The sequence below is a fragment of the Xiphophorus couchianus genome, chromosome 14, assembly GCF_001444195.1.
Source record: "Xiphophorus couchianus chromosome 14, X_couchianus-1.0, whole genome shotgun sequence".
Classification (NCBI taxonomy): domain Eukaryota; kingdom Metazoa; phylum Chordata; class Actinopteri; order Cyprinodontiformes; family Poeciliidae; genus Xiphophorus; species Xiphophorus couchianus.
Window position 1 is genome coordinate 2805931 of NC_040241.1, and position 27817 is coordinate 2833747.

Here is a 27817-nt window from a genome sequence, read left to right on the forward strand (position 1 = left end):
ATACAAATAATTGTATGAGAAAACACGTGGACCTCCCAGGTGCTGTGAAAGTTATCTTCTGCTTTAAGGCTGAAAATAAGCATTTCAATGAATCTTATTCCAAGATTCTGTGGAATATTTTTGAGGCCTGCGGCTACAACTTGGTAATTTGCTTATCAGTTGTCTTATTCTGGCAGCATTGTGCCAATCTATTTCAGGCATCTTCCCTCCCTCTAACTTTGTTTCACTGTATAGTGCTTCAGGCGGTGGATGGGAAAAAGAAGAAAAGAAGCACGTCAGGGTGATCTAACCAAGTCCTGGGGTGGATTCCGGTCTGCGTTTTCTTCCCTGTGATCTGAGGCAACACTTCAGCTTCAGGGGTCTGCCTTCCTTTGCCCTCACAGATTATTCTTAGAATGGGAAGGGGGGGTTGTGAGGAACATTTTGGCAGCTTGGTGGTTCAAAATGCTTTATCACAAACCGAAGCGGAAGAGTATTACATTCTGGTCACGCACAAATGTTTCAGTTTATTCAGCAAATTTGAATATAAGATAAAGATAAGTTGAGTAAATATAACAACCAGATTTCAACTGATGATTGCATTTCTGAAGAAATTGCATAATCTGAACTGAGCTGGCTCCATGTGAAAAAGCAACAAGCCTCCAGACAAGGTTTTAACGGTAAACACATGAAAACCAGAAATGGCAAACATGGACTGAGTAAAACTTCTGCATGCCACGCTAGCGAGAGGTTCTGCAGCAGCTGCAGCGCGACAACGAACACGTACTCCGCCACTGTCAGGGTGCTGGAGCACCTGGCCTTTATCCTCCAGACAAAATGTGACTTTCTGATTTTTATGTTTTTTTACAGTGGTCCAATTCTGGACTCAAAAAAAGCCTGTAGACATGTTGAATGTTAGTGTTTATATCCAGAAATGTTGTGGCTACGCACAATGCAGGAGGATAAAAAGACAATTTTTTTTACGTGCCATTAAGAGGAGAACATTTCCAAAATGAAACCTGGAGACGTGAGTTTATTAATTAAGAGCAGCAAAGCGAAAATAACACAGGAACTAAAGTCCACTTGTATTCTTCTTTCTTCTTGCTCTCTGTGTTGCTATTACATTACACACAACTGACTGACAACAGCTCCTCTAGTTGACAAAGTAGATATTACTTCAAGTGTATCAGGATTTAACAACAAGACACAAACATTTCCCACACAAGGAGCAGAACATTCAGTTTGTTACAGTTTTATTTTTTCAGGCTCGATTTTCATCTTTGCGATTATTAATAAATGATTATCTGAACACAGTGGTTTTAAAGTTCATGTGTGGGTCGCCTTATTTATTTTTCTAAATGAACTGAAACACACTGACAATCCTAACACGCAGATGTGCTGCGGAATTCAAAGTCAAGCTAGCATAACTGGCCTACTTCCTTTTCCCTCGCAATTTTATGTTTATGAAATCTTTTTACTGATATGACTTGTAATTCCCTTGGACTTCATTTTCTAGGTGTCAGTGTTGAAAATTAATATTTAAACACTGTTTCCCTTTTTCTTTTTTATATCACGCCTACATTTAAGACTTAAGTCGTAACTTGACAGCTAAAACCAATGGAGTCTGTGAGCATATCTTGTGTGTGTGACATCACATTTCAATATGTCCATGTTGCCACATTTACTTAGGGCCACACAAAACTAGGGGTAGTTTTGCTCCTATGCTCTAATAATTTAAATAATAATTTGAAAAATGTGACAAATGATACATGTCAACTCCATATGAACTTCAGTCCAAATAAAAAGCGCCGGAGTTTTACAGAAAGGCTCACCTTTAGGTCGTACTCCTGGCGGGTGTCCAGGGTGTCGCTGCGCAGGTCCGACTTGAGCTCTATGTCATCTTTAAAAGGCTGATTAGAGGGAGAGAAGGACACAGAAGGGAGAAACTAAACCATCAAACAACAGAACAAACAAAAAGGAGAGGAGCCAGAACAGAAAACAGGAGCGGGAAGGAGGAAACAGAGTATGAGAGAAAAAGAGAAAGAGGAGTTAAAAAGGAGTGAGTGAAGAGTAGGTTGACGTTTGTTTTCAGTTAAAAAGGTACAGCGTGGTTAGACCGCAGGGAGTCAGGGAGTTATTCTACAGCTACGGGCTGCGGAAACAGATCCCAACCCAAACACAGACGCCCCGCTGCCTGCCGCTCACCGAGTACATGGCCTTGACCATGCGCGAGGCCGTGGACACGCTGCCGGAGTCCTCCTCCAGGCTGTGGGTCTCCTTGGTGATCGTCTCCACCTTGATGTCGGGCTTACCCAGCGTGACCCCACGCCGACCTGCGAGCGCAAACACACCGAGAGTGAAAAACAGGCCGGACACACCCCTGTGGAGTCGGGGTGTTTTCACGAGCTGCGGGAACTCAAAGAGAGCCAACATCCCCACACCGGAGGAGGGGCGGACGCCCTTTGACCTTACAGAGAGCATGACTCACTGCCTTTTCTCTGCCGGTAGAAGACGAGAACAAGGATGAGCAGGAAGATGAGGAGGACAATGGTGGAACACACTGTGCTGCCAGCTACTATCCCCACTGGAAACTCCTCTGTATGTGATGGGGGGGAAACACACACATACACACACACCACAGGTTAGGAGTACAATCAGGGTGTAACTACTCACTCAAACAACACAAAGTGTGTTTCTAGCTCACCGTTCTCCTCCAGCGTAATGATCATGGTGCCCGGGCCAAACGCGTTCCAGGCCGTGCAGTTGTAGGTAGACAGGAAGTCCGACTCCATCACGTTGTTGATGGTGAGGGTGGAGAGGACGCCGCCGCCCTCAGCGGCTGGCTTGCTCTGCTCCACTGTGTACCTCTCTAGCAGAGTGCCCTTCTCCTTCTCCCACACGTTCTCCTTCCACGCCCACACCTGCAGCGCGCACACAGAACGACGGCCTGATGAGACTCAATCAAAGAGAGGCTTCAGTTCGGATTCAGTTGGAGTGAATTCATGTTATATGCAGCTCAAACCCTTTTGAGGTACTTTTTAAGAGTATTTCTAAGCCTTTATCCTGCCTGCAGGACCACTGTGTTCAGATTGGTTGAGTCTGGATTTGGCATGTACCAGAAAAAAAAAATTGCCATCGGCACTGTACTGATCTTAAAGTGTGAGGCTATTTCTGAGGAGTAGGGCGCTGTATGAGCGAAGGCGGTACCTGCTGAAGAATGCATACAGTGTCAACTGGACAAGGCAACCTGCAACAAGCAAATGTATGGAGGGATTTCAGAGAAACTGACCGCTCAATGGTAAACATGCAAAATTGGGCCTCTGTCTCTTTAAAAACTCCTGCTCTTTCTGAAACTCCGCCTTCAGGAAGTCATCACAGCATGGCTTCTGCATTAACCCTTAAAAAACGTTTTTACCAGCGTTTCACTGAGACGTAGCTCAAATAATGAGCTCAGTAGACGTGCAGTTCCACCAGGTGTTTGCTAATTGCTGCTGGCTAGTCTGAAGGAGCGCAGTGGAGGCCTGAAGCTCTGACCCAGGCTTTTCGCACAGCTGAATGGTTGCCACGGGAGATCAAAGGATTTTTCTAACATGAATGAAAGAATCAAGACAACACTCCAGGTATTTTCTGGATGTATAGTTCAAAAAAGTGGATTTTATATGATACTGTCCCTCTAACGTTCATGTGTGTGTAACGGAAAGCAATCCAATCTAGTGCAGCTGGCGTTTAAAGTTGAATTGAAAAGAAAAACCTTAAATCCTTCTTCGGTTGTGTCTGCTGCTTATCTGCCTGATGTAATCAGCGGCAGCCGCATGCATCCGTCTCCCTCCAACAGAAACTTGAACAGGCTCTCATGTGAGCGGCAGCAGTGTTCATGTTTCTGCGAGTTGAAGCGCAGCATCACAGTGGGTGACTGAGCTGGCGAGAACATTGCTCATTCTCCACCTTTAGAGCCACTAAAAGCAGCTGTATTATTCAGCACTCAAGTACTGTACTAGGCTCAGTTAATTATGCATAAACCCACATGTTTCTATAATGTGCCCACTTATTGGAGAGGGGCAGAGGAGGGGGAGGGGGGAGCCTCCTGGCTGTGGCGTTTACAGGGACAACTGCTCCTCTCCAGTCCTTCATCTTTTATAAATGTCTTTCTGTCCCCCAACTTCCCCGGTCGCATTAGGGAGCGCGGCGCCACGAGTCAGGACGGATCAGTCATGGAGCCGAGGCGACCGCGCTGCACCGCGCCGCGTCCGGCCTGCGCACTGACGCAGAGCTAAAAGCGGACTGACTTAGAGTTGCTTTGTTTGTGTTCTGGGATGGAGGAACGCTCTGAGAGAGGGTTCCAGGCTGAGTCACCACTCAGAAAAGAGGAGAGAAAAAAAACAGAGACAGTGTCTAACAGCAGCCAGCGAGCAGGGAGCGAGTCATTTAGGAAGGGACAGGAAGCAGTCTAATCCCAACTGCTGTGAGCCTAAAAGCTACAACCATGTGCTCTTTGTGGCCAAAGCCTTTCCTTGTCTGTCGTTGTTCCTGGCTCAATAATTGATGCGTCACTGAGATTTGAAAGTTTCCACTGAAGGTGCTCCATACTGTTTGCTAAAGTGTTTTGCAAAAGTCCTTTCACACGGAGTCACCTTACAAAGAGAAAGTTCAGGGTCATTTATTGAGTTTATGGGACAGACCAAAACAAAGCAGCACACAACTAACTAACTAACTAACTAACTAACTAACTAACTAACTAACTCTAAACCACTATAGCAGTATGATATTTAGAAGAATCCAACACAAAAGCATCACATCAACACAATATTTAGCAGAAGCTAATGCTAAAGCACTAAGGCATTAATTTAATTTCAAATTATGCCTTCCCTTCATATATCTGCAGATATAATCCACCATGGAGCTGATTTATTTTGTTTCTGTATAATTCTTGTTTGAAATAAAGTTATTGGGGTAAAAACATCGAGAAAGGGAACAAAACTGCTGCTTAAACAGTTTTCACCCACTTCAGAATAAGAGCATCAATATAAACGTCTAACTACATGATGAATTCTTAACCAAAACTTCAATACAGATGTCAAACTTTATTTGACTGAAAGTTTACAAAACTTTAACGTAGCGACAAACAAACTAGCGATGTAGAATTCAAATGGAAAAACTGACCTCGAGGAAGCTAAACGCTCTAAACTCTTTCACAAGTTAGCAAAAGCATTAAAGTGCTAAACAAAAAATTAGCTCTGCAATTAGAGTGTCAGGAGAAGTGTGCCCACTTCTGAAGAAAGCCATAAAAAGCCTGTTTATAGCCAAAGTCACGTAGGAGACACAGCAGACACGTGAAAGAAGGTCATCTGATCAGATGAGGCCAAATTTGTCTTTCCTGGCCTACATACAAAATGCTATGTGTGTCAGAAAGCTAACGCTGCACCCTGAGCACACCACCCCCATGGTGGAACACGATGCTGCTAGCATCATGCTGTGGGGATGCTGTTCCTCAGCACAGACAGGGAAGCTGGTTAGGAAAGATGAATGAAGCTCAATGAAGGACAATGATGGAAGAAAGAGTTGAGGTTAAGATCAAAGCCTCAGTCTAAGTCCAACTCAGAATCTCAATAGGTAGATTATGTATCAGGGTTTCACATAATAATGAACTACTTTGTTTAGGCCTGTATGCAATGTGGAAAGGTTGAAATGATGTAAACAATTCTACTAGGTGCTTTTTACTTACGATCTTATCTGGCGGGGGTGTACTGGCTATGTAGCATTTCACGCCTCCTCTCTCCCCCCTCACAGCGTACTGCACAGGCTCACTGGAGATGATGGGTGGACCTGTGAACACACACAGACCACAGACTCATCAAGTTCAGGGGGTGATTCCATCTTATTTTTACTGTTTTTACTCTCCAGTAACTGAAAAAATGTCCACTTTTAAAGCCGCAGTATGTAATTTTTATAAAAAATATGTTTTTTAAACATTTGTTAGAACTGTCACCATGTCGTGACAGTGTGTTGTGAGACAGATAATCAGATCTCCTCCATCTCCTACCTGAACTACTATTGCTGTCTGAAGAAAACAACCAGACAGCGCTGTCAATCAACTTCATGTATGCGCTACTAAGTGTGCTAATGGCGTAGAAGCAACTTACCGTCCCGGTAAAACTGTTTGTCTACCATCATGGTGACTATGCTAACTAGCCTGTTAGCATTCATGACAGGTTCTGCTGTTGTGAAGAAGTTGTAACCTAACAGAGCTAGCAGCGTGTACATGAGGGAGATTGACAGCCTCATGTACATGCTGAGGAAAAACGTGTAACCTAACCCTACCCACTAAGACCCGCCTCCTGGCTCTGATTGGCTCTTTATAGTTAGCACTGGAAGAAGGCACAGGAGTTTGATTCTTTTTTTTCCACAGATTATCTGTCTCATACACCAAACTGTTACAATATGATGATATTTTCAAATATTGTCTATATATGTTTTACATATTTGGTTAAATAAAGGTTGCATACTGCAGCCTTAAGGTGTGAACTAAAAGGTTTTATTCTGACCGTTGACCGTGAGCGTGACCTCGGTCTCTCCTACGCCGATCCGCGGAACGATGGCTTTGCACACGTACTGGCCAGCGTCCGCCTGGGTCACTGACTTCAGATACAGTTGGTTGCTGTTGCTCAGAACCTGTGGGGGAGGCAACAAATGTAAACAGAGCGAACAGCAGAGTGAAGGAAACAGTCCACACCGCGCTCTCCGCATGCTTTACTCACTTAAAAGAGTCGCCGTGATCTACTACTCTGACCCAATCTGACTGACAATGTAAACACCCGCTGCAGTTCTTAACCCATCGCAAGGGTTTTATAGTTGCCTAGCAACCACATCCATCAGAAAATGAAGCGAGGAAAATGATGATTACATAGGAAACCACCCAGAGAGAGAAACACCTGATTATACAGGCGTGGGTGCGAGCCGAGTCGGGACATATTTAGTGGCTCTGATGTGAGGAGGGATTTCTGGCTTTTATCCAGTTCTGGTCCTGGATGCAGGTCCAATTAAAACCAGAAGATGAAAGCATCTTAACTCCAGCCTAAATTGTTCAGTAAATGCATCAATCAAATAAACCGACATAAAACTATATGATGTATGTTATACGTGGAATAAAATTACACATCCACCATTTTTTTCCCCCCACAAAAAAACTTATTTTGCTTTAGTTAGAATGATCAAAATTACCTAAATTATTTCTGTTTGCTAAATGCCACAATAATAACAAAAAAGAACAGGCGAGAGATTTATTTGTTCATGTCTTCAAAATCAAAAGTTTACAGTCCCCAGATTCTTGGAGGTGCCTCGTTCATCTGTACAAACATTTATATGCGAATACAGACATGATGGGGACGTCCAACCATCACACTGCTGAGAAAGGAAACGGGTTCTGTTCCAGAGATGAACTGGTTCTGGTCCAAAATGTGCAAATAAACCACAGAACAAAAGCCAAAGACGCTGCTAGAGTTGATAAGACAGAGTCATTATCCTGAGTGATATGTGTTCTGGGCTGAAAGGCCGCTCAGTGAGGAAGAAGCCATTACTCCAATAGAAACATAAAGAGCCAAATTGCAGTTTGCAGACGTCCAGAGGGACACAGACCTTCATTGTTGGGGATAGAACTAAAATGAAACTGTTTGGCCAGTTTTATTTTCTGATCATTTAGAGGAAAAATGGTCAGAAATTTTTCCTGGACAGAGAAAATGAATCTCAGTCCATTTTCACTGATTTCATCTGTCCAGTAGTTGGTCACTATAGTACAGTTGAAACCAGAAGTTTACATAAACTGAATAAAAAGACACACGCGCCTTCTTTTCTAATTGTCTGAAATTAAACCAGACAAAACTTATCAAAAATTATTTATACTTGCTAGATGCTACAATAATAATAATAATAATAATAATAATAATCCATGTTGGATGCTTGTAAGCCTTGAAAAGCATCTGCAGAAGAATGTAGGTCTAAAATCAATGAAATCAAATTGGCAGTCAATCATTTGAAATGTTTTCTTTTTTTAAAAACAAGATTTTTTTTTTTAAAGGAACTTGAGAAAACCTAGTTATCCCAAGTACACATTGTGAATATTAATATGTTTGTCAGGGGCAGACTAAGAATTCAAAAAGCTTGAGTTGAGTTTTTACCATGTTGGATCCTTTCTTGAACCAGGTGAGGGTGAGTGGAGGGTTTCCGGCCCATTTGCAGTTGAGGGTGACATCAGAGTCCACGTCGACTGTTTTGGGCTGCGGTTCCACCAGCAGGATGGGGCCGACTGGAGGAAGAAATGGGGACAATTATTATGTCTGTGAGCTCCAGCAGCCGTCACGGTGAGGTGAGTGCGCCGTGACTCACAGTGAACGTCCACCAGGATGCTGACGTTGGTCTTCCCCACCGCGTTGAAGACCAAGCAGGAGACGGGCTCGGTGAAGAAGGAGTGGTCGGCCTTGGTGGTGAACACGCTCTCTCTGGCGCCCTGCAGCACCACGCCGCCTTTAGCCCACCTGCCGTTCACGCAAACACACACTGGTTTGACATCAAGATAACAGTTTACAGGCAACGTTTTCAAATAAAACTCACAAATTTTCTAAACAAACAAAAACAACATAATTCCAGTTCACTGTTTTCCTGAGATATTTTATCTTCATTTCAAATGCAGAATTTTGATAATTTTCCAGTGAAAAATATCCATTAATTTTATTCCTGCATATTACATACAGAGGAATCTCTGTCCATTTTCACTGACTTAATCTGTCCAGTAGTTGGTCACTATAGTACAGTTGAAACCAGAAGTTTACATAAACTGAATAAAAAGACACACACGCCTTCTTTTCTCATGGTCAGAAATTACACCAGACAAAACTTATCAAAAATTATTTATACTTGCTAGATGCTACAATAATAAGTCAGATTTATTTATTAATGTCTTCAACACCAGAAGTTTACATACATTTCCTGAGTATTTAGTAGCATTGTCTTTGAGTTGAATGACTTGGGTCAAACGTATTGGGTTTCCTTCCAGAAGCTTCTCACAGCCTTACAAGACATGCACAGGTATCTAATTAGCATAAATGTGTTAGTTAAGTTATTAGAAATTTCTGGGTTTTCCACTCATTACTTAGCTTCTCTTTTAGAAAACATTTATAAATAGACCTAACATATTATTTCTCTCATTGTTGTAGAATTTAGCAAGCAGAAATAATTCTGGTAATTCCAACTGACCTGAAACAAGAGAAGCTCGGTCAGATTGAAATTCAGACGGTGAGAAAAAAAGCTGTCTCAGTGTATGTAAACTTCTGGTTTCAACTGTTGCATTTTTCTTTTAAATGACGTTCTTGTTCACACAGAAGGTAAAAAAGCTTCTCAGCAGTTACAGGCAGAGTTCGATTGTCGGGATGCCAAAAAGTTAATTGCTGACATCAGAAACCAACTTCTTGATTCAAACAAAGTAGGTTTAAATGGAAATCTTCCATGTGTATGAATAATTATGGGCTCAGGTGCATCAGATGTGTTGCAAAGGAAAGAGGCTGAAGCAGACCTGTAGCCCATAATAGGAGGGTTGGCGTGAGCCTGGCAGGTGAAGGTGACTCGGTCCCCTTCTAGGACAGAGCGCGGTTCGATGGACAGGGTCACAGTTGGTGGATCTGGAACGAAGAACAGAGACTCTTGAAACATGGAGTCAACAGCTGCATGGCAGTTCAGAGGATTATCTGATGCAAGATGCTTTTTCATGCATTAGTTACTAACATCCTTAAAGCCCTTCATCTGGTGGCAGATGTTACACACTCTACTTAACGCTATGCTGCTTGACCCATTCTGCTTGGTCTGGTTGCCATGGTGGCAGCATTTTGGACTAGTTAGTCTTAATTTGTTCTAATTCTGGATTTTTCATAATGCTTTAGTTGAGGCATTACACATTTGGACAATTGTGACCTCTGCTGTTGGATGCAGAAGGAAGAATTTTTGCTCGTATTTTTCCCCCAAATTTCAGACAGTAATTATGATGTGTCACCATGGCAACAAGGAGTAGTCTTTACAACTGGGATTGGCTGATTAGATAGCATCTTAAAAGTTACAACCCCAAATCCCAGATGATTTCCAACAATACATCCAGGCAGAGATTTAAGGTGGAAAAGTAAAAGTAAACAAGGTGGGTTAGCAGTGATGATGTCACACAGAAACAGTCTTCAGTCAAAGTAGTGAAATTAGTGACTATGATGTGTGAAGATGTGAGAAAATTCAAGAAGTATAAATACTTTTGGATTGGATTTCAATTTGATGCCTGGTGGTGACATCAGCAGGACTTACGGTGAACATTAAGGGTGACGGTTGTGCTCTTGCCAGAGGGAGCGGCCTGGTTGGTGGACACACAGCTGTAGTTCCTCCCGGTGTCGGTGTCTATGGGGTGGACGGGAAGGTAGCTACGCGTGGTCACCCTCTTCCTGTCTGAAAGCACCTCCTGGAGAGCAGACACCCAGTGAAAACACCTAGAAAATGCTTGACCACATTCTTGAGTCCCTTGTTCAGAGGGTTTTGTCTTGTTTCTTTCAGTGGTTCTTGGTGCAGCACTGCCACAGGTGAGGAGGGGAACAGGTTACTCAAAGAGTTTGGTTTGTTTGACATAGTGCAGAGTGAAAGGCTATCAGGTGGGAAAACACCTTTAAGGTCCCAGGTTGGCGCTACACTATGAACCCCTAAAGAAAATGGCAAAAAAACCCACAAAGAAGACACTGAGCACACCTTCCTTCTTCACAAAACAAACAACAAAGAAGTGGAGATTTTAGTGGTTGCAGGATTTCTCTTGTCCATTGTAAAAGGTAATGAGCCATTTCTCCCGCTAGGACTAGACTCTTGCTTTTGTTTTGGCTGTATTTACCCAGAATAATTGGCTTCCTCTTTTGGAGTGATCTCCGATGCGCTTACTATTCACGTATGCATTCAAACTGTGCCAGAGGTCACTTCAGCCAAACCAAGATCTAGGTTTTCAGGTGGACCAGAGTACACATTGGTTTGATTGCGTATTCACACCTCCCCCAAACAAACCAGACTTTCCAGGTAAACAAACTACAGATCAACTAAAGTGGACTAAACAGGGCTGATGTGAATGAACCCTTGAAGAGCGTGGTGAAACTCACAGTGGTACTGACAGCACCCTCTATCGGCAGCCCGTCTTTCATCCACTCAACCATCGAAGGCGGTTTAGCTCCGCGAGACACGCACGTAAGGTTGTAGGACTCCCCTGCGTTCAGCAGCACCTCTGGTCCTCCGTCAATCACCGGGTCATCTGGAGGGACTGAAACGGACAGAAAGACGTTAGAAACGCAAACCACGTGTGGAACGTCGTCTCCAGAAGACGCCAGAAGCGGAGACGCACTCAGGACAGTGAGCTTGGCCCTTCTGGACCTCAGAGCGGCGTCGGGGGCCTGGCACTCGTACAAGGCGTCGTCGGACAGGTCGGCCGACAGGATCTCCAGGTTGTACTGACCCAGCTCCTGGACCCGTATCACACGGTACCGGGGCCAAGCTGTAGCACACGCAAACACACAGGCACCAAGACTTTAACGAGAGACAACTTGTAGGAAGAAAATACAGAGGTTAACGTTATATCCAGTTTATATCCAGTCTAATTTGCCTTCTTAATGAAGTGATTATATAAAACCAAACCACCTATGGGTTCCATCCCCAAAGCTCCTATGGTAATGAGTGGAGATGCACTGATCCAATATAAATATCTGTATTGGTCCCATTATTGAAAAAAATAAAAATCAACATCTTCATTTTGTTACACTCATAACAGCCAAGTATAACAGCCAAAAAAGAACAAATTGAAGTTGTTCTTTTTACATGTCTGGTGAAGCTTGTGAAGCTATTGGTGTATTAAAGTATGTTGTACTGGTGCAGGGTTATCAAATAAATTTGTAATTTAGTAAATTCTTGTCTCTGCTTATATTATATTTAAAAAACAAACATTTAAAGTAAATTCAGCTGTTTTTCTGTATCGGACAATAACAAACCTCAGATATTCGTATCAGAAGAGAAAAAAGTGTGTTGGTGCATCTCCAGAGTGTCATGGCTTGACGAAATACATGTGACCCCATGAAATCCCCACCTCCAGATCTCTGGAGGAGGTTTACTACTTCAGCTCATCACGTCATATAAATACCTATGTATAAGCACTCTCCATTTTGACAGTCATATAAATAAATTACTTCCCAATGTCAAATAAAGACTTGGTTTTCTATATCACAACAAATTACCTGTCACTCATTCTGCAAAGCAGAGTTTGGTCAAAGTGACCAAGTCCTCTATATCCCTTATTATGATGACATCATCTACAAATCTGTATCTAAAACTCCATAACTTAGATGTCATCAATCACTCTGCAATATGTTTTGTCACTGCAGCCACTTTTTTAAACGTTTGTGTGTTGCGTCGCTAGCCCGTTTGTTCCCATTTACGTCTCTGAGCTCAAAATTTCCCATACATGACTTACGCCAGTCGGTTGGGTGGATGAATGTCGCCTCATCGCACAAGTTCCATAGGAAATGAATGGAGAGGGACACTTCTAAATTAACGTTTAAAACAACGTGACTTCCTCCAAATAAAAACTTTGAAAACTAAGAATCTTGAGACATGCTTGGTTTGAGGAAATAAAACATTTCCCTAAGCTAGTTTTGAAAATGTGCATTTAGTGGCAGTTTCTGATATGGGCGATATTTAGATTTCAAACTTATAGAGTTAGGCATATTGATAATCTGATTTAATTTGTTAATTGATTGACAGCACTAATCTTTATTTTTATTCTGCTGTACAATTTTCTATCAAACGATGTTTCAGTGTTTTCTTAACAGGTTGTTAAAAATGAGAATTTGTTCTCAAGCAACTTACCTTGATTAAATAAAGGTTAAATAAATTTAAAAAAAAAAATTTTTTGGATAAAAATCAGTCTTTTGTATCCTCAGCCTAAAGGCCACCAGAGTTTCACTCAGACAGAAACCTACCCAGATCTTCCCTTCCCCCAACCCAGCTCCAGCTGTGCAGACGGTGTGCATTCTCGCCATTAGGTGGCGACCCTGCACTCCTCTGGCATCACACAAGTAGAACGGGTGGGGGGGTGAATGCATGATGACAGGAGCGTTTTAGAGGACCTAAATCGACTTCAGGCCATGGTGCAGGATGTATTTGTTTGCATCGCAGCACGAAGCCCGCTGTTGCAGTTTCACCTGCCTGACCTCCCTTCTCCTCGACTCTGGCCACCTTTCTCCTGCACGCATTTGCATGCAGGGTGTCGCATGCGTAGGAGCGTGTGGAAAGGACAGAGGGCATGTCACATGTTTCCGCAAAGCTCTGCCTCGAAGCCTTCAGCCGTTACATTAATGGCGCGACGAAGTGATGGCAACAGAGAGAAGGAGGAGGAGGGCAGGAATTAGGAGCGAGGCTGATGAGTGATGGGACGGACGAGTTAAAAGAAGAATCAGAGAGGGCTCAGCGCAACAAAGGCAGATGAGTGAAGGAGAGCAGCGGGGACAGAGAGGAACAAGGGATCTGAGAGGAGGAGGTCACACAGGAATAGCCTGACAGTTAGAGGAGAAAGTCCCAAATAGTCGCCTTGCGGTGTTTCCACTGCTGTGAGGTGATGTGGAGAAGGAAAAACTGCAGCAAATATGGAGACAACACCAACAAACACACAGCAACCGCATATCACTAACAGTGGGATAATCAGTTACACATCTGGCCACATGTTTTGATCGGTAACTGCGCAACTCCACCAGCCCCCTCCTCTCTCAGTTGGAACCAGTGTTGTAACTCAGATGAATCACTCTGCTGGAGTTTGGTCCAAGTCCTACAGAAATCAAAGTGGAAAATCACCGGAGAGAGAGAAACAGCTGCGGTGTTCCACGAGTTAGCCGACATATGCCGCCCTGAACGCATACCGGACATTAGCCGGTTATTAGCCAGCTCCCCCTCGGTGGGCAGAGGCAGCGGAGGCGACCTGCTTTGACAGAGGCGATGACAGCGTGATGCTGCTCAGCCGAGCTGACGGACTGAGAACGGCGCCGGAGGCAGCGGAGAAAATTCCCATCCAACGTTAACGTTGAGGCTGGGTAAATTTAGCATCCAGCTAAGGATGTGCACATTTTGGAACAATAGGATGTGACAGGGGGTATCATCTGCTGTGGGAGAAAAAAAACGAAGTGTCACACTATCCTAACCATTATTAGGCATATGCTCCATAATTTGGTCTTTAAGGAAGAGCAGCAAGAAAAAGCCAATATTGAAAGTATGGCATAAATTCTCCCGATTGTAGTTTGCTTCAAATCACATGGGCACACAGGAAATGTTGAAGAAAATGGCCAGGAGGCTATTCAAACTGAATCATTTGAGTCTCTTGCTGAAACTAAAGGTCCTCACATACTTCACTCCTCAGAGGTCTGTGCGAATTTTAGGTGAACTCAAAGCAGACACCCTCCATACACATCCGTGCTTTGGAAAATTCTTACAACCTCATACGCGCTATAGCACAGAAAACTGTTTGCCACCAGGTTGTCTGACCTCCACCAGTAGGCAAGGAGCGGTGAAATGTCATGCCCAAGAACACAAAGACTGAGACTAACAAAGTGGGAGTTCGAAAGACGAACCCACTGGTTACAGGACAAACTTCTACCTTCTTTGCCACTATGCAGGGTTCAGCCCAAACAGTCTAGTAAGTTTTGTGTTCGACACAAGCAGCAATATTTTCTGTCCCTTAATCAATGGATGATGTTAGCTGTACCCTAACCAAACCATTGTTTTATGTACTTAGAGGGTCCTAGAATGGTGAATGGTACAGTTGAAACAGAAAATAGTGTCCTTAACCGCATCGGTACAATGCTGTATCGCTCAATGGAAACAAGGTATAACTGACAATCTGGTAAAAGGTTCTCCATCCAAGCTGACTGTGGTTCAATTATTTTGCAAAGAAGGATGTCTAAAACTTTCAGTTATTCTGTTCAAAGCTAGTAGAGACACACCCCTAAGGACTACTATTGGTGATGAAGATGGTTATAGTAGTGACTCAAAGATGTGCTACATCTTTTATACAGTAAAGAAAGGAAATAGTATCTATTCCATTTCAAAACAATGAAGCCGGTGGAGCGTTAAGGATCTGAGTTGTTTTATGATAGGTCAGTTATTGTAGCATCTTCAACATGATGTTGTTACCGGTGTTAAACATGTGAAGCATTGGAAGCACTGCCAGATATAAGGGAGGCCACATTAACGTTAGGTTCTGTTAACAGATTATTTCACTCTGCGGCTTCGACAGAGTTACAGTAGCCATCTGGTCTGTTTCTTTGATCAAGAATCTACTGGATGACCAAGTTTAGGTAGACGCCCATGCTTTGGTCGGCTTGCAGCTGTGTCATATTCGTTCCATTTTTCAAAGATGAGCTAACCTACAAAAGAAAACCTCACAGGACACCTGGATTTACAATCATTTATTTGTAAGATGACTTCTGACAGTATTTGTTCCCACTGCATTTTACTCTGGAGTACCAGAGTAAAGGAGGGTATTAGATTTTCATCTGTAAATAAATCCCTTATAAAACCCAGATGTTTGTGGTTTGAACATGACTAGGTGCTGTGATTGGAGGACACACTGATAGGCAACCTTGAAGACTTGGATTGTAAAAAAGCCCAAAGTAAAAAGATTTCAGCTGTTCCACTTAATGAGCTAACCAAAGTTGAAAACTGCACATGGTAACTGAAGGTATTATATTTTAAACATTAGTGATCTTGTATTTGTACAAAATTAGATTTCAGCTTCATATTTGAAAATTGAACCGAGGAGATTTCTCATAAAAAAGAACTGAGGGAAACATCAGTTAATTAAAGTTAGTTCATAATCTCCTGCATTTCTTTAGTTTTGGCAAAGAACCGTTTCACAAAATGAAGCTAGTTTTCCCTCCTTTGGGATTTCAAGGTATACAAAGTAAGTAAGAGTGAAGAAAGATATAAAACTTCAGATATTTCACAAGGAGATATTAATATTCATGGAAAAACCTTACATAACCTAATAATTAGGCGGCGCAGACAGGTGAATGACATGATGAGTAAAGATTACTGGTGGTGAGCGTCAATACAAACGATAAAATAAAACTAGCAACAGGAAAGAAACTAAAGAAGCCAACAATAAACCAAGAGAGGATAATACTAATCAAAGAAAACTAAATGGAAATGAATGAAGAACAAAATGCAAGAATGAACTAAGAAACAAAAGTAAATACAGAGGAATAAACCTGTATGGCAAGACCTTTTGAACAATAATTAACACAGAAGACTGTATGGCAAGAATAAACAGTCATTGTCTTCAGATAAAAGGGAAAATAATATTGTTAAAGTGCCATGGGTTTGTTGGGACCACAGCTAACACTAAGAAGAAATATATTTTACAGACAATAACAGTAAGGAACCTATCACTTATTTATGTTTTTAATTAGATTTTATTTTATATATTTTTTTCTTCAATATTATTTTTCATGTCAGTGTTAATGTCATGAGGCTGTTCAGTGACTCCATGACACTTTCAATCTGACTCATTAGGATTTGACTAAGAACCAGTTTTGTTCTGTCATTTCTGTCCAGTAAAACTATTAATCTATAAATCAATAGATCTATATAAAGATATAATCCACGTTTCTGTTCCATATATTCATGGCATTAAAAGGATCTGGAACTTTTGTTTTTCCAATGAAAGCTCTGGTTTGCACAGTAAATGCCATGTGGGTGACATTTTATGGATGATACTTTGATGTCCCATTCTCCTGAAGGCAACACGGAGCTGCACCAGCAGAAACTCACACAAATATTGGAGAGATGAAGAGTTATGATTGACATAGTTGGAGTTCTATCCATGTTTTAATGTTGCAGAGTTCAGTCTTTTTGCAAATAGCTCAAAGTTTAAACTGGCGTTGTTGTACATCTTTTATCTGGTCATTTTATGCAATATTTAACATCTAGAAAATGGCACAGAACAAGAAAATTTTGTCCAACCTGATTGGCTGCTGATTTTAACTTGAATGTCGGATGAAAGGGGAGGAGGTTGGTTGGTGAGTGTGGTAGATTTCTTAAACACTCGCATCATCATTCCAATGATGAAGGAAGACGTACGCAAAGCGCTTTCAGAGTCAAACGGTGAGATAGTTTTTCAAGACTGTTTTGAACAAGTATTGCTTTGTCCAAACATGTCACATGAAAGTCCACAGTACAGGATGAGACCCCAGCTGTGGGAGTGGAGAGCTGGACAACACCAGCTTCCCATTGAGTTTCAGAGAGAGCTCCAGAGACTTGGCTCTCTTTTGGAGATGGAGAGAGCAAGATGGTTCGAGGAGAACCAAAAGGTCGCCTACGTCCAAAGAGAACTGGACAATACAAAAGCCGAACTGCAAAGGCAGATAAGACTGAAGGAAATGAAGAGAAAATTACTGCCAGCAGAAGTGTTTTCCAATTCAGCTGCTGTTATTGCTGCCCAGATACAAGGCGACATAAAACACAAGCAGAAAATGCAGCTGCAGCGGGACCTGGAGGAATCGGAGGCAGCTAGGAGGCTTTTATGTCACAAATCTGGGCAGAAAAAGGAAAAAATGACGCTCTTCAACAAGAGCTGGAACAAGTGAAGACCCACTACGAGGAGCTTAAATCAAAATATGAAGCTGCAGGTGTGGGGAACCTGCAGCCAGACATGCAGCTGTTCTATGAGGAGAAAATCAGGCACGAGCAAAACCTCAATAAAAATCTGAGAGCTGAGAAGGACAATCTCACAGAACAAATGTCCAGGAAGATCGCCAACCTGCAGGAAAGTGAAAAACATCTGAAGAGTGAGCTGGAGCAGATTAAGTTTGATTTCCAAGAATTAAACCGGAGGTATGACACAGATATTACTGGACTGAGACAGAAAGCTGAACGTCATCAGTATGAGGCTGACTGCGAAAAAGAATTTAATTTGGAAAGAACCAAGTATGACCGTTGCCTCATCAACACACTAAGGTCAGAAAAAAACAATCTGCGCCAGAGAGCAGAACAAGAGTACACTATCCTGCAGCAGCAATCCACGGAGACAGTACAACGTCTCCAAAGCGAACTGGACCAGAGTAAAGTTTTATATCAGGAACTTAAATCTAAATATGAAGGAGATGTTTCTGCTCTCCAAAAACAACTCAGTGCCTTAGAACAAATGTACTCTGCCTGTGAGGTCAGTTACAAAACAGAGTTGGAAAATCTGAAAATGGAGCTCCAAGACAGAGAAGAACCAGGAGCTCCAAGAAGGAAAGTGGCCAGGCGTCAAATAAGTAATGGGGAAATATTTTGGACCCAAAAAATAAAAAAAGTCTGTGGGTTTTCTCCGGGTGCTCCGGTTCCCCCCAAATGTCCAAAATCATGTAAATTTATCCTCAAAAAAGGTCGTATTAATTTCTAGAAAATTTAATTTGCAAACGTTTCAGATTGGAGAAACAAAAAAAGTCATTTCCAGAGAGAAAAGCAAGAAGCTTGTTTTAGAGGACCAGTCCTGGTTCAGACTATGGTCTTTGAACCATTTCAAAGGCCTCAATATACATCTCATATTTTGGACTTAAAAAAAAAAGAACAGCACGGTGATGCAGTTGTTAGCGCTGCATCTTCACAGAAAAGAGATCTTCGTTCTTAACTGGGCGCCTCTTTCTGTGGGAGTTTGTATGTTCTCCCTGTGTTAGTAGGGGTTTTCTCCGGGTGCTTCAGTTCTTGACCAATGCTAATTGTCCTCAAGAAAGGTAGTATTAATTTCTAGATATTTAATTTTCAAACGGTTCAGACTGGAGAAACAAAAAAAAAAAGTCATTTTCAGTGAGAAAAGCAAGAAGCTTGTTTTAGAGGACTAGAAAGCGCCTCTTTCTGTGGACGTTTGTGTCACGATATCGGTGTTGTGGGGTTTTCTGTTTCATGGATTTAGTTTTCTGTCAGATGTCAGGTTTTACTTGTTGTCTATTTGGATCTAGGTCATTCTTCAGCTCTGTCTCCTCTGTTAATTTAACTCATGTTTGTTACCTATGTCTCCTGATCAGTTATTCCCCCTCACCTGTTTCCTGTAGTATTTAAGTTTGAGTCACGTCCTTGTCTGTTGTGGGATTCTTGTTTATGTCTGTGTTGTGTTCCACCCAGTGCCACCCTTGTACTGTTAACTCGTGTCAAAAGAAAGAGAAATTAAAACTGCAAGATGCCACATCACCCCTCACTTTAAAAAAAAAAAAACCTCCCTGACAGAAGAATCCCACCAGATTTTGAGCCAAAGGAAAGGCACAGTCTCCAGTCCGAGTCTCCGCCACGGTTGCAGGAAGATGACCTGTGTTTTTTTTTTTTTACGGAGATCGGGAAGATCTCTTCCCGTGGGTCATTCCCAGGCCCCAGAAGGCAAGATGTTTGACTACCTAAGCTAGGCCTGTTTGGGTGCTTCCTGTCTCTCCATCCCCAACCGTGGGGTCGCCAGATCAGCAGACTACTGAAGCCCCGGACCTTTCCAGCTTGGGTCAGGCACCAGGCCAGTCGCTCCCTTCACCGGATCCACACAACATTTTGCTGATGTCGTCTGCTGGATTGTCTGTATCTGCCTCTGGCTTGATGCCCAGTCCTGAGCCGGTTTCCACTCCCGACGCCTCACACAGTTCCTGCGAGGGTCGGGAACTGATGCCGCGGTGTTCAGGGTTCGCTTGCTCCAAAGCTCCTGGTGGGGTTCCTCTGTGGATTCCTGTTGGAGGTTTTCGGCCCGTCTGTTGCAGAGGACCTGTGTGGTCCTGTTCCAGTGGTCCTGTCTGTTCCAGTGGAAAAAGTGCCACAAAAATCCCTCAAAAAAGTCACAAAAATCCACAAAATTGTGGCTAATAGACAAGTGTGACGTATATAACTGGAACATACATACCATATTAACCATTTAGTACGTGATGATCTGCTACTTATCCTGTTAATGTCCAAAAGAAATTGTGTCAACTCAACTAAAGTTTAGATTTTGTGAATATTTATAGTGTAAAGAACTAAAGTCTGTTCCCTGATGCCACTGTGGCTGTTAGTAATTAAGTTTTTAGCTACTAAGGAGAGGTGTGAATGAATGTCAGAGGGTGATAAATCCCTCAATTAGGACTAGACAATATCGCGATAGACATTATCAATAGCAATAGATATTGATAGAGTATGAATATTTACTACATATTGAATGTATAAGCGGTGTCCCAATTCAGGGGACGCATCCTTCGAAGGACGGATTTATAGGCCGATTACGTCATAGCGTTGCGACAAGACCTGTCCGAATTCAAAGGCTTCTTCAAATGCGTCCTTATTTTCCCCAGATTTGAAGGATGGGTCCGGAGTATCCTTCACGGACCACCATATCCCATGATTAGTTTTTTTTACTATGGAAGAGCCTTTCCTATAGAGGTAAATAATAATACAAACATCAGGAGTAATACATAGCTGACTTTCTATAAAGTCAGCCATAGAATGACTTTAGGTAAAAGTTTATTTTTAAACTCTTGCTGTACTAACAGTCCTACCAAAATGATTATATTGTCCTTTCAGATTAAATTGTTTGTTTTACATCTCTTCGGAGAACTTAAGCTAACATACCTACTTTGAATTTATTTTGCTAATCCTAAGTTACATACTGTAGCTACAGTAGCTAGGGTTAGCTTCAGTAGCTCCTTTTTAAAATCCTTTTCAAAATCCCTAAAGGAATTTAAAACCAGTTTACTGTAACTTTGGTAGCTACAGAAAACTTTAGCTGTTGAAGTTAGCCCTGCAGTAGCTAACGTTAACTGCAGCTACAGTAGCTACTGAAGCTAACAGTAGCTAGGGTTAGCTTCAGTAGCCACAGTTAATTGTAGCTTAACTGTTGGTGAGCTACAGTTTAGTATCGTGCATGTAACATTTTGCTTCCAGTTGTTACATTTTTTTGTCAAACAGCACAGTTTGATAAAAGTTTGGAGAATTCAATTCAGGAACTAAAACCCACAACATCCGCATAGAATTCGCCAACAGAGGCAAATAACTAAACTCCAGTTAATGTTGTCCAGCAGTAGCTAAAGCACTACTAGAAATCAATTCAATCTACGTATTTCCTACTTTCAGTGTGCATTTGGGCACTGTTTCATTAAGACCAGTAGGTCACAAGTATAATTCAAAACAATATTTTCTCTAACAAGTATGGTTAGCCAATCTTGTGCTGAAGTGACCATTTAAAAAATGTCTGCCAAGATACTGGGAGATCTTTGTATTCATTTTAAGTCTTTGAAAAACTTGGGACCCACTGAAACTCCTCTCTGCCAAAGACTTTTAGAGCTCTTTGTCATAGAGCTAAAAGTCCCACTGATAGGTGAATGTCCAATGTTCCCTAGGTGTTGCCATGAACTTTACAACAAGGTGGCAAGTTTAGTAACCTTCATTTTCAGCAAAATCTTGGCAGAAGAAAAATGTTTAGTCCTCTTTGTGTGTGATGTGAGTTTAAAAGAGAGTTCCTGACTTGATGCAGCCTCCGCAAGTTCAGTTAAAAGAAATCAGAAGTAATTTGAAAACAGAAATTGTCTTTGTGTTAAGAAGGCAAGATCTAAGGACCGAGTGTAATGTCTCACCCCGAAGGTCCTCTCCGATGCCCAGAGCCAGACCATCTTTGGTCCACTGAACAATGCCAGAGTAGTTGAAGACAACACAGGACAGGATCACCGTCTGGCCCCGCACCACCGACTGGTCTGCCGGCTCCTGAGAGAATCTCGCCGTCCTCACTGCTGGTTGGGAGGAAAATGTGGAAAGAAAGAAAAGTGAGACACTTTACAGACAACCACCCCAGTGTTATTATTGGATGTGTCTGCTATCGGACGACTATTTCATTCAAATCTACATTCCCCCAATTGCAATGAATTGACATCATTACCACATTTGATCATTCTGTGGCTTGCAGCCACAAACCGAGCACCATGGTAACAAACCAAGACAAAAGACAAAGGTATGAAAGGAAAGAAAATCAGAAAAGAGTTGAAGAAGTAGTATGAAGTTGGGTTGAAGGCTTTTCAAGTTCATTGAGAGGAGATCAAACAATGATCTTCCGCCATCGGGGTGGCTCCCGACTTCTCGCTCCCGACTTTTATGCCCCCCCACCCCTAGTCAAAACCCGCCGGCCCTCCCTCTCGTCTCTCCCCTCTTCATTCCTCTCGATGAGTCATCTCCCTGGCTTCCACTCTACCAACACGAACTACAGTGGCTGTCATTGTCTTCTGGACCCTCTGCCTTCCAGTCTATAGACCGCAAACCACAGCAGATGGCCTGGTGCCGCCATTGCTCCCAACGACCACCTAATACGAGCACAAAACAAGAAAAAGCCCACCCTCCGACGTCCCCGCTACCGTTCCATGCTGTGTGATGACAAGGAGTAATTAGCTGTCCCTTAAAGGCAGGGCACGCGTAAAACATTCAGGCTTGGGGGGCGGGAGGGGGAAGGGTTCTGTACATTTTCCTTCCTTCCACTTTGCCGTTCATTTCTCCCCCTCTGCCGCTTGTTATTTTTAAGAAACTCGGAGAGTAGATGATTAACCCACTGCTGCATTGCCTCCTTTCCCCTCCTTCCTCTGCATTTCTCCTTCTCTTCCCTCTCCATGATGTTGTGTGTCCTTTACCCAAATTGCTTTGCCTCACTCACTGCTTCTACAGGCTATAAGCATGCATCCCCACTCGCCTCCTTCCCTTTCTCCATCTATAATGCTGCCTATGAATGTCCTTCTGCTGGCACTGATTTCCCTCCAAACTCGCCATTCCTACAGTACCGTTTTTCTTTCTATATACATATATAATGGCGTATATGCCCTTTTACCCATAATGCTTTCTATTTCTGTGGTCCTCCTCCTTGCTGGTTGGAAGGGGGTTAGAGGCGGACTGTCACAACTCATTTATCACATTAAATATCACCCCTCTAGCACTTTCTCCTCCCTCCCTCATTCACCCATCTCTCTTCTCACTTTTTCCCTTCTCTCCCTTTTTTTTTCTCCACTTCTTACCATTTACATTTGTTACTTGTCCTCTTTACTTTTTTGTCACTTCTGGTTCCCTCTCACTCTACGTCTCTCATGCCCTCACAAGTCTCCCTCAGAGCCCTAAAGCACATCGCCGAAGGTTCCCATTGCAGTCTTTTTTTAACAACTGCCATATGCCCGTGTACTATATACCTCCCCATGTCCCTATCTTTTACGTTTACTCACTTTTTTTTTTTTACTCCTTCAAACCCCCCAACCCCCTCCACATCATGTCATATTTAACACAATTTGTAGAGGTAGACTAAGCCTGATGAAACAAAAGAAAGCAGTCATGCAAAAAGATTTCAGGAGCAATCCTTACAATGGCTTCTGACAGAGCAGCGCATTAATATTCTGAAGATAAAGCGGATGTGCGAGGATATGCGGTGAAAAAGGAATCAGATGCAGATGGAGCCTGGCAGCGTGCATACCTAGAATAACTCAGTACTCGCCCCCAACCCCTCTAAAAAAAAAACAAGCCTGTGTTTGTTCCCTGAGGAATGCCCAATTTAACTGGATTAACTAATGAATTCAAAAACAAAAGCATATGACTATCAGACTGAGATTTAAAAAGAAACTTCAACTGCAAACATTTTATCTGTTTAAAGTCCCCAAAATCGACACTTTGGTGCAGTATTTGTCATTTTTATTGATATATATACGGTATATATAAATTTTTTTATGACGATGCTTAATAATTCCATTGTTGAGATTCCTACTTTTCCCATCTTGTCTCTGGGTAGGTTTTATTTTTAGAGTAGTTTTTCTTTGACTGTATGGATTGATAGTTGTGTAGCAAACCAGAGTTGAGGAATTGTAAAACACTTTCTCCAGCGTACAAGTAAGTAGCAAAAATTCATATTTAGCCATAAGGGGCAGTGGTGCTGCCAGGAGTCTGGAGCCCCCTGATAAAAAATTAGAATCCCTCCACCCCCCTGTGCAGCTGCTGCTACAATTTTTTGAGTTTTTCTGACCATTAAAAGCGTCACAATTTTAAAAACTTGCAACGTGCTTTCTTTGGTTCAATACTGATACTAGCACAATATTTACTGCTCATGAATTTTACATCCAATAGTCCGCATACAGTAATCAAGTAGGTTGCTGAAATTTTTTTCTATTAGTTTTATTACTGAAATGTCTCTCCCCATGAGCAACAGTCAAAAGCAACATGCAAAATACACATAAAGCAATCCTGACTTTTCAAGAAATGCTGTGTAGTTGCATTTTATTCAAGCTGGAGTATATATCTTTAATAAAAAATATGTTTTCTTTATATTTGTTAAAACTGTCACCATGTTGTGACAGTTTATTATGGGACAGATAATCTGTGAAAACAATCACAGCTCCCTGAACTACTATTGCTGGCTAAAGTAATGCAAAGTCCCGACTAAAACAACCAATCAGAACCAGGAGGAAGGTCTTAGCGCTGTCAATCAACCTCATTCACTCACTGCTAAATGTGCTAATGGTGGAGAAACAACTAATAATTACAGGAAAATCGTTGATCTGCTGTCATTGGTAGCTATGCTAACTAGACTGAGCATTCACAACAGGCTGCGCTAGCTACAACATAGGGATGAGCAGCCACATGAGATTGTGATTGACAGCACTAAAACTCTCCTGTCTCTGATTAGTTGTTTCTAGATAGCACTGGGAGAAAGCTGAGGAAATAAATCTTTCACAAATTATCTCTCATGCTATACATAATGACAGTTTTAACAAATATGTGAATTTTTTTTATTTTTTATAAAAGTTACATACTGCAGCTTTAATTTCACTTAGGAGAGGACGGGTCAGGAGGGACGTGGGTTAGAGCTGCTGCTGACTCACTCATCTGTTGATAAGTGTAATAAAAGGCACAGGGACAAGTTAAATATATGAATATGTTGGTGATTTCTTTCCTTAATTCATTAAATGCTAGTGAAAAAGCATTTAGTCTGTAGCTAAGCTAACTATGCTAAATGGTTGATAATCTCACACTGTCTAACAACCTCTCGGAGAAAAACTGGGTTACAAATTTTTCTCTCTCCCTCTCTCTATTTTAACTTTTTTTTTGAAAACCCAACTTTATAATTTTTCTTAGCAGCAAAATAAGCACCACAGTCGTTCTTGTCTTCCACTGACTGCTGCTGAACACCATGACCGTCAAGTCCGCCGATCAGGAACGAACTATTTCATGCAGATCCAGTGGATGGGGGGTTCAGGGCAAATATGGATGTGTTTTTTGGTCTGGGAGTGGTAACATCAAATTTTTACTGCTAAAAGCAATCTTAGAACAATATGATTAATTTTGAAATTGACAGGGCCTACATTTTTTAAAATTTCTATTAACAAAAAATAAATATATAAATTGTGGAAGGCCCCCTGTCGGTCACGGGCCCTTAGAATTGTCCTAACCCCCCCATACGGCGCCCCTAATAAAGGGTAGTATACTTTGTGCAAATAATTAGTTTAAATTATTAACTGTTTTCATCAGCATTTTTTTTTTACTTATTTTGATGTTTTGCATTAGCAAAGGTTGATGAAAATGAAGATTAAAAAAGCTTACTTAATTTCGCAAAGGTTTTAATAGCATCTCTGGAAAACGCTATGACTAAAGATAATTAGGAGTAGGAAATAATTTTTGTCAAATATTCAAACTATCAGATGTTTGCTATAACTAAATTACACAAGACCATTCTATATAACTGAAGATATAGAGTTATATATCTTATTATATATCCAAGGGGGTTACAAGTTACTAACTTTTGGCATAGAGTTACTCAGCGCAAAGTTACTCTGGACGGTTTATCAAGCTTTAAGCAACCGCTGGATGTACTGTTGCAGTATCAGGGGTTAAAAATAGAGTACATGAGGTAATCTTGTATTTGTTGTAAAGAACATTATTCTTAATTTTGTTTTTATATATTTTTAATAATTGTTTTTATCTTTGGGTGAACCTACATGCTTCAGTGCTGCTGGTCTAAGATGAGACAAAACATTTTTTAAGGATTTTTTTCACTTGTTGGAAGTTTTTTCTTAAAATTTCAACATAAAGGTGGGCAGTGTCTACTTAGACTCCAAAATACAGACGAGGCCCCCAGGGAGAAAAGTCTTTCCAAGAAATATTGAAATATGCTGACAAAGCGCAGTGCTATCCATTATGCAGGGACTTTAAGTCACGCATGAAAGGCAATTGCAAAACCGTTGGTTTCAAAAGTACAACAGAAACCAATGTACGTTTCCTGCTGATAGAACTTTTCCCTTTCCAAGGGATCTTTAGGAAAAGTTGATTTTGAGAAAAATAATTAGCAAGATTCAGAAAATCAGATTTCTTTATTAAACCTTTTTCCAGCAGAAGTGTACTGACTATCCAGCTCACACAATGAGATGATACGCAATAATAAGTTCGCAAGATTTTACAGCATATTTTGGAGAAACTTAGAAACCTTAGTTTTTGCCTTTAGTGACAGATTCAAGGTATTACAAAAGATCCTGGTTAACACTTACTCTGTACAGTGATTATACCCGTATTTTTTCCAAAGCAAAACAATTTAAAAAAACACAGTTAGTTAAAAGTGTTCCATAATTTGGAGAACTTTTATTACTTTATTCCGAGTCAGACAATTACACACACTAAAACTATAGAATACTAAGGACATGCACTGTATGTACTGTACATCTATGGCTGTGAAGAAAGTAATACAAACATCTCAGTCATTAATCAGAATTAGAGTTAGAAATAATTGATGAAATCATAAATGATTTAAAAGAACAACAACGAGCGATCTAATTTCAATTCATATCAGACTGCAAAAAACGACAAAGTTGAGAGTTGGCAGAAACAGTCGCAAGGACGCACAGCAGCTAAAGCTAGCTGGTTCATAAGAATCAGGGTGAGGCGACCCACTGGCTCATCAACTGTGATGGTACCCATTCGGTTTGTAGCAAATGAAGGAATTCATCATGAGAAATGTATGCAATTGCTACGTTTTACTATGTGTTCAAGAAGTTCACATGGTTCACAGAATATGAACAGTACGTTTGACTAAATAGTAGCTTAAATGTTAGCTGCTAACTACACTACCTGCTTCATGACACTGTAAAATCAGAAATTGGCCTTAATGTCAAATAAATAACTGAGTACAAATTAAAGTAATTAAACATTTCTAAATGACAAAATGAATGAATTTCAGATATTTGGGCATGCTAAAGCTAACAATACCTCACAGAGAAGAAGCACAGAGAAAGGGGTGCTGGCTGCCAGCTTCTCAGTTCTTACGAACAGTTCTAAAAAATAAAACAGTTGTCTTCTGCACCGCCTTAAATGCACAACATTTAAGTACTAAGATTTTTTGTCGTAGCATTAATCTCAAAACCATGTCGAGCAAACAAGTGGTCGGTTGATCATGTTAGAAGTTTTCAGAATGCTGGAAACGTCATTCTGCTTCATCAAGCGGCAGCGATAGCATTGCATTTAATAATCTGCTCAGGTAACATATTTGCTTCGTTTGACACTGGTATGAACTGAGACTGTAATTGTGAACCTCAGCTTCTGCTTTTTGTGGGCTTTTGATGATTTTAGATACACAGTTTTGGTCCCAGTAACCTTGGCTTACTCTGTTGTTGTACACCAGTCAGATAGAGTTTCTATTTTATAAGTAAAATTTGCTTTCTAGGACATAAAAGATATTGCCTACAGCAGACTGCTGTTTATAATGGCAATGTTGATCTAGTATTACAACAATGTAATTACCAAGTAAGGCACAGATCTC

General features: G+C 41.5%; 1 protein-coding gene across 3 annotated transcripts in view; it reads right to left on the minus strand.

Moving 5' to 3' along the window:
- Positions 1-27817, minus strand: part of kirrel1a (kirre like nephrin family adhesion molecule 1a) — a 45558-nt gene that overhangs the window by 3041 nt on the left and 14700 nt on the right. Inside the window, exons 2-14 of one of the 3 annotated variants that reach the window (XM_028038824.1) lie at positions 21633-21782; positions 11378-11527; positions 11139-11296; positions 10312-10462; positions 9542-9647; positions 8359-8507; positions 8151-8278; positions 6522-6648; positions 5702-5802; positions 2684-2900; positions 2468-2575; positions 2185-2312; positions 1812-1925 (exon numbers count right to left, since the gene is read on the minus strand). In XM_028038824.1, the coding sequence (XP_027894625.1) occupies positions 1812-1925; positions 2185-2312; positions 2468-2575; positions 2684-2900; positions 5702-5802; positions 6522-6648; positions 8151-8278; positions 8359-8507; positions 9542-9647; positions 10312-10462; positions 11139-11296; positions 11378-11527; positions 21633-21782 (1787 nt within the window). Of the gene's footprint in view, positions 1-1811; positions 1926-2184; positions 2313-2467; positions 2576-2683; positions 2901-5701; positions 5803-6521; positions 6649-8150; positions 8279-8358; positions 8508-9541; positions 9648-10311; positions 10463-11138; positions 11297-11377; positions 11528-21632; positions 21786-27817 lie in introns of all 3 variants that reach the window. The other 2 variants (XM_028038825.1, XM_028038823.1) reach the window with 2 other exon arrangements.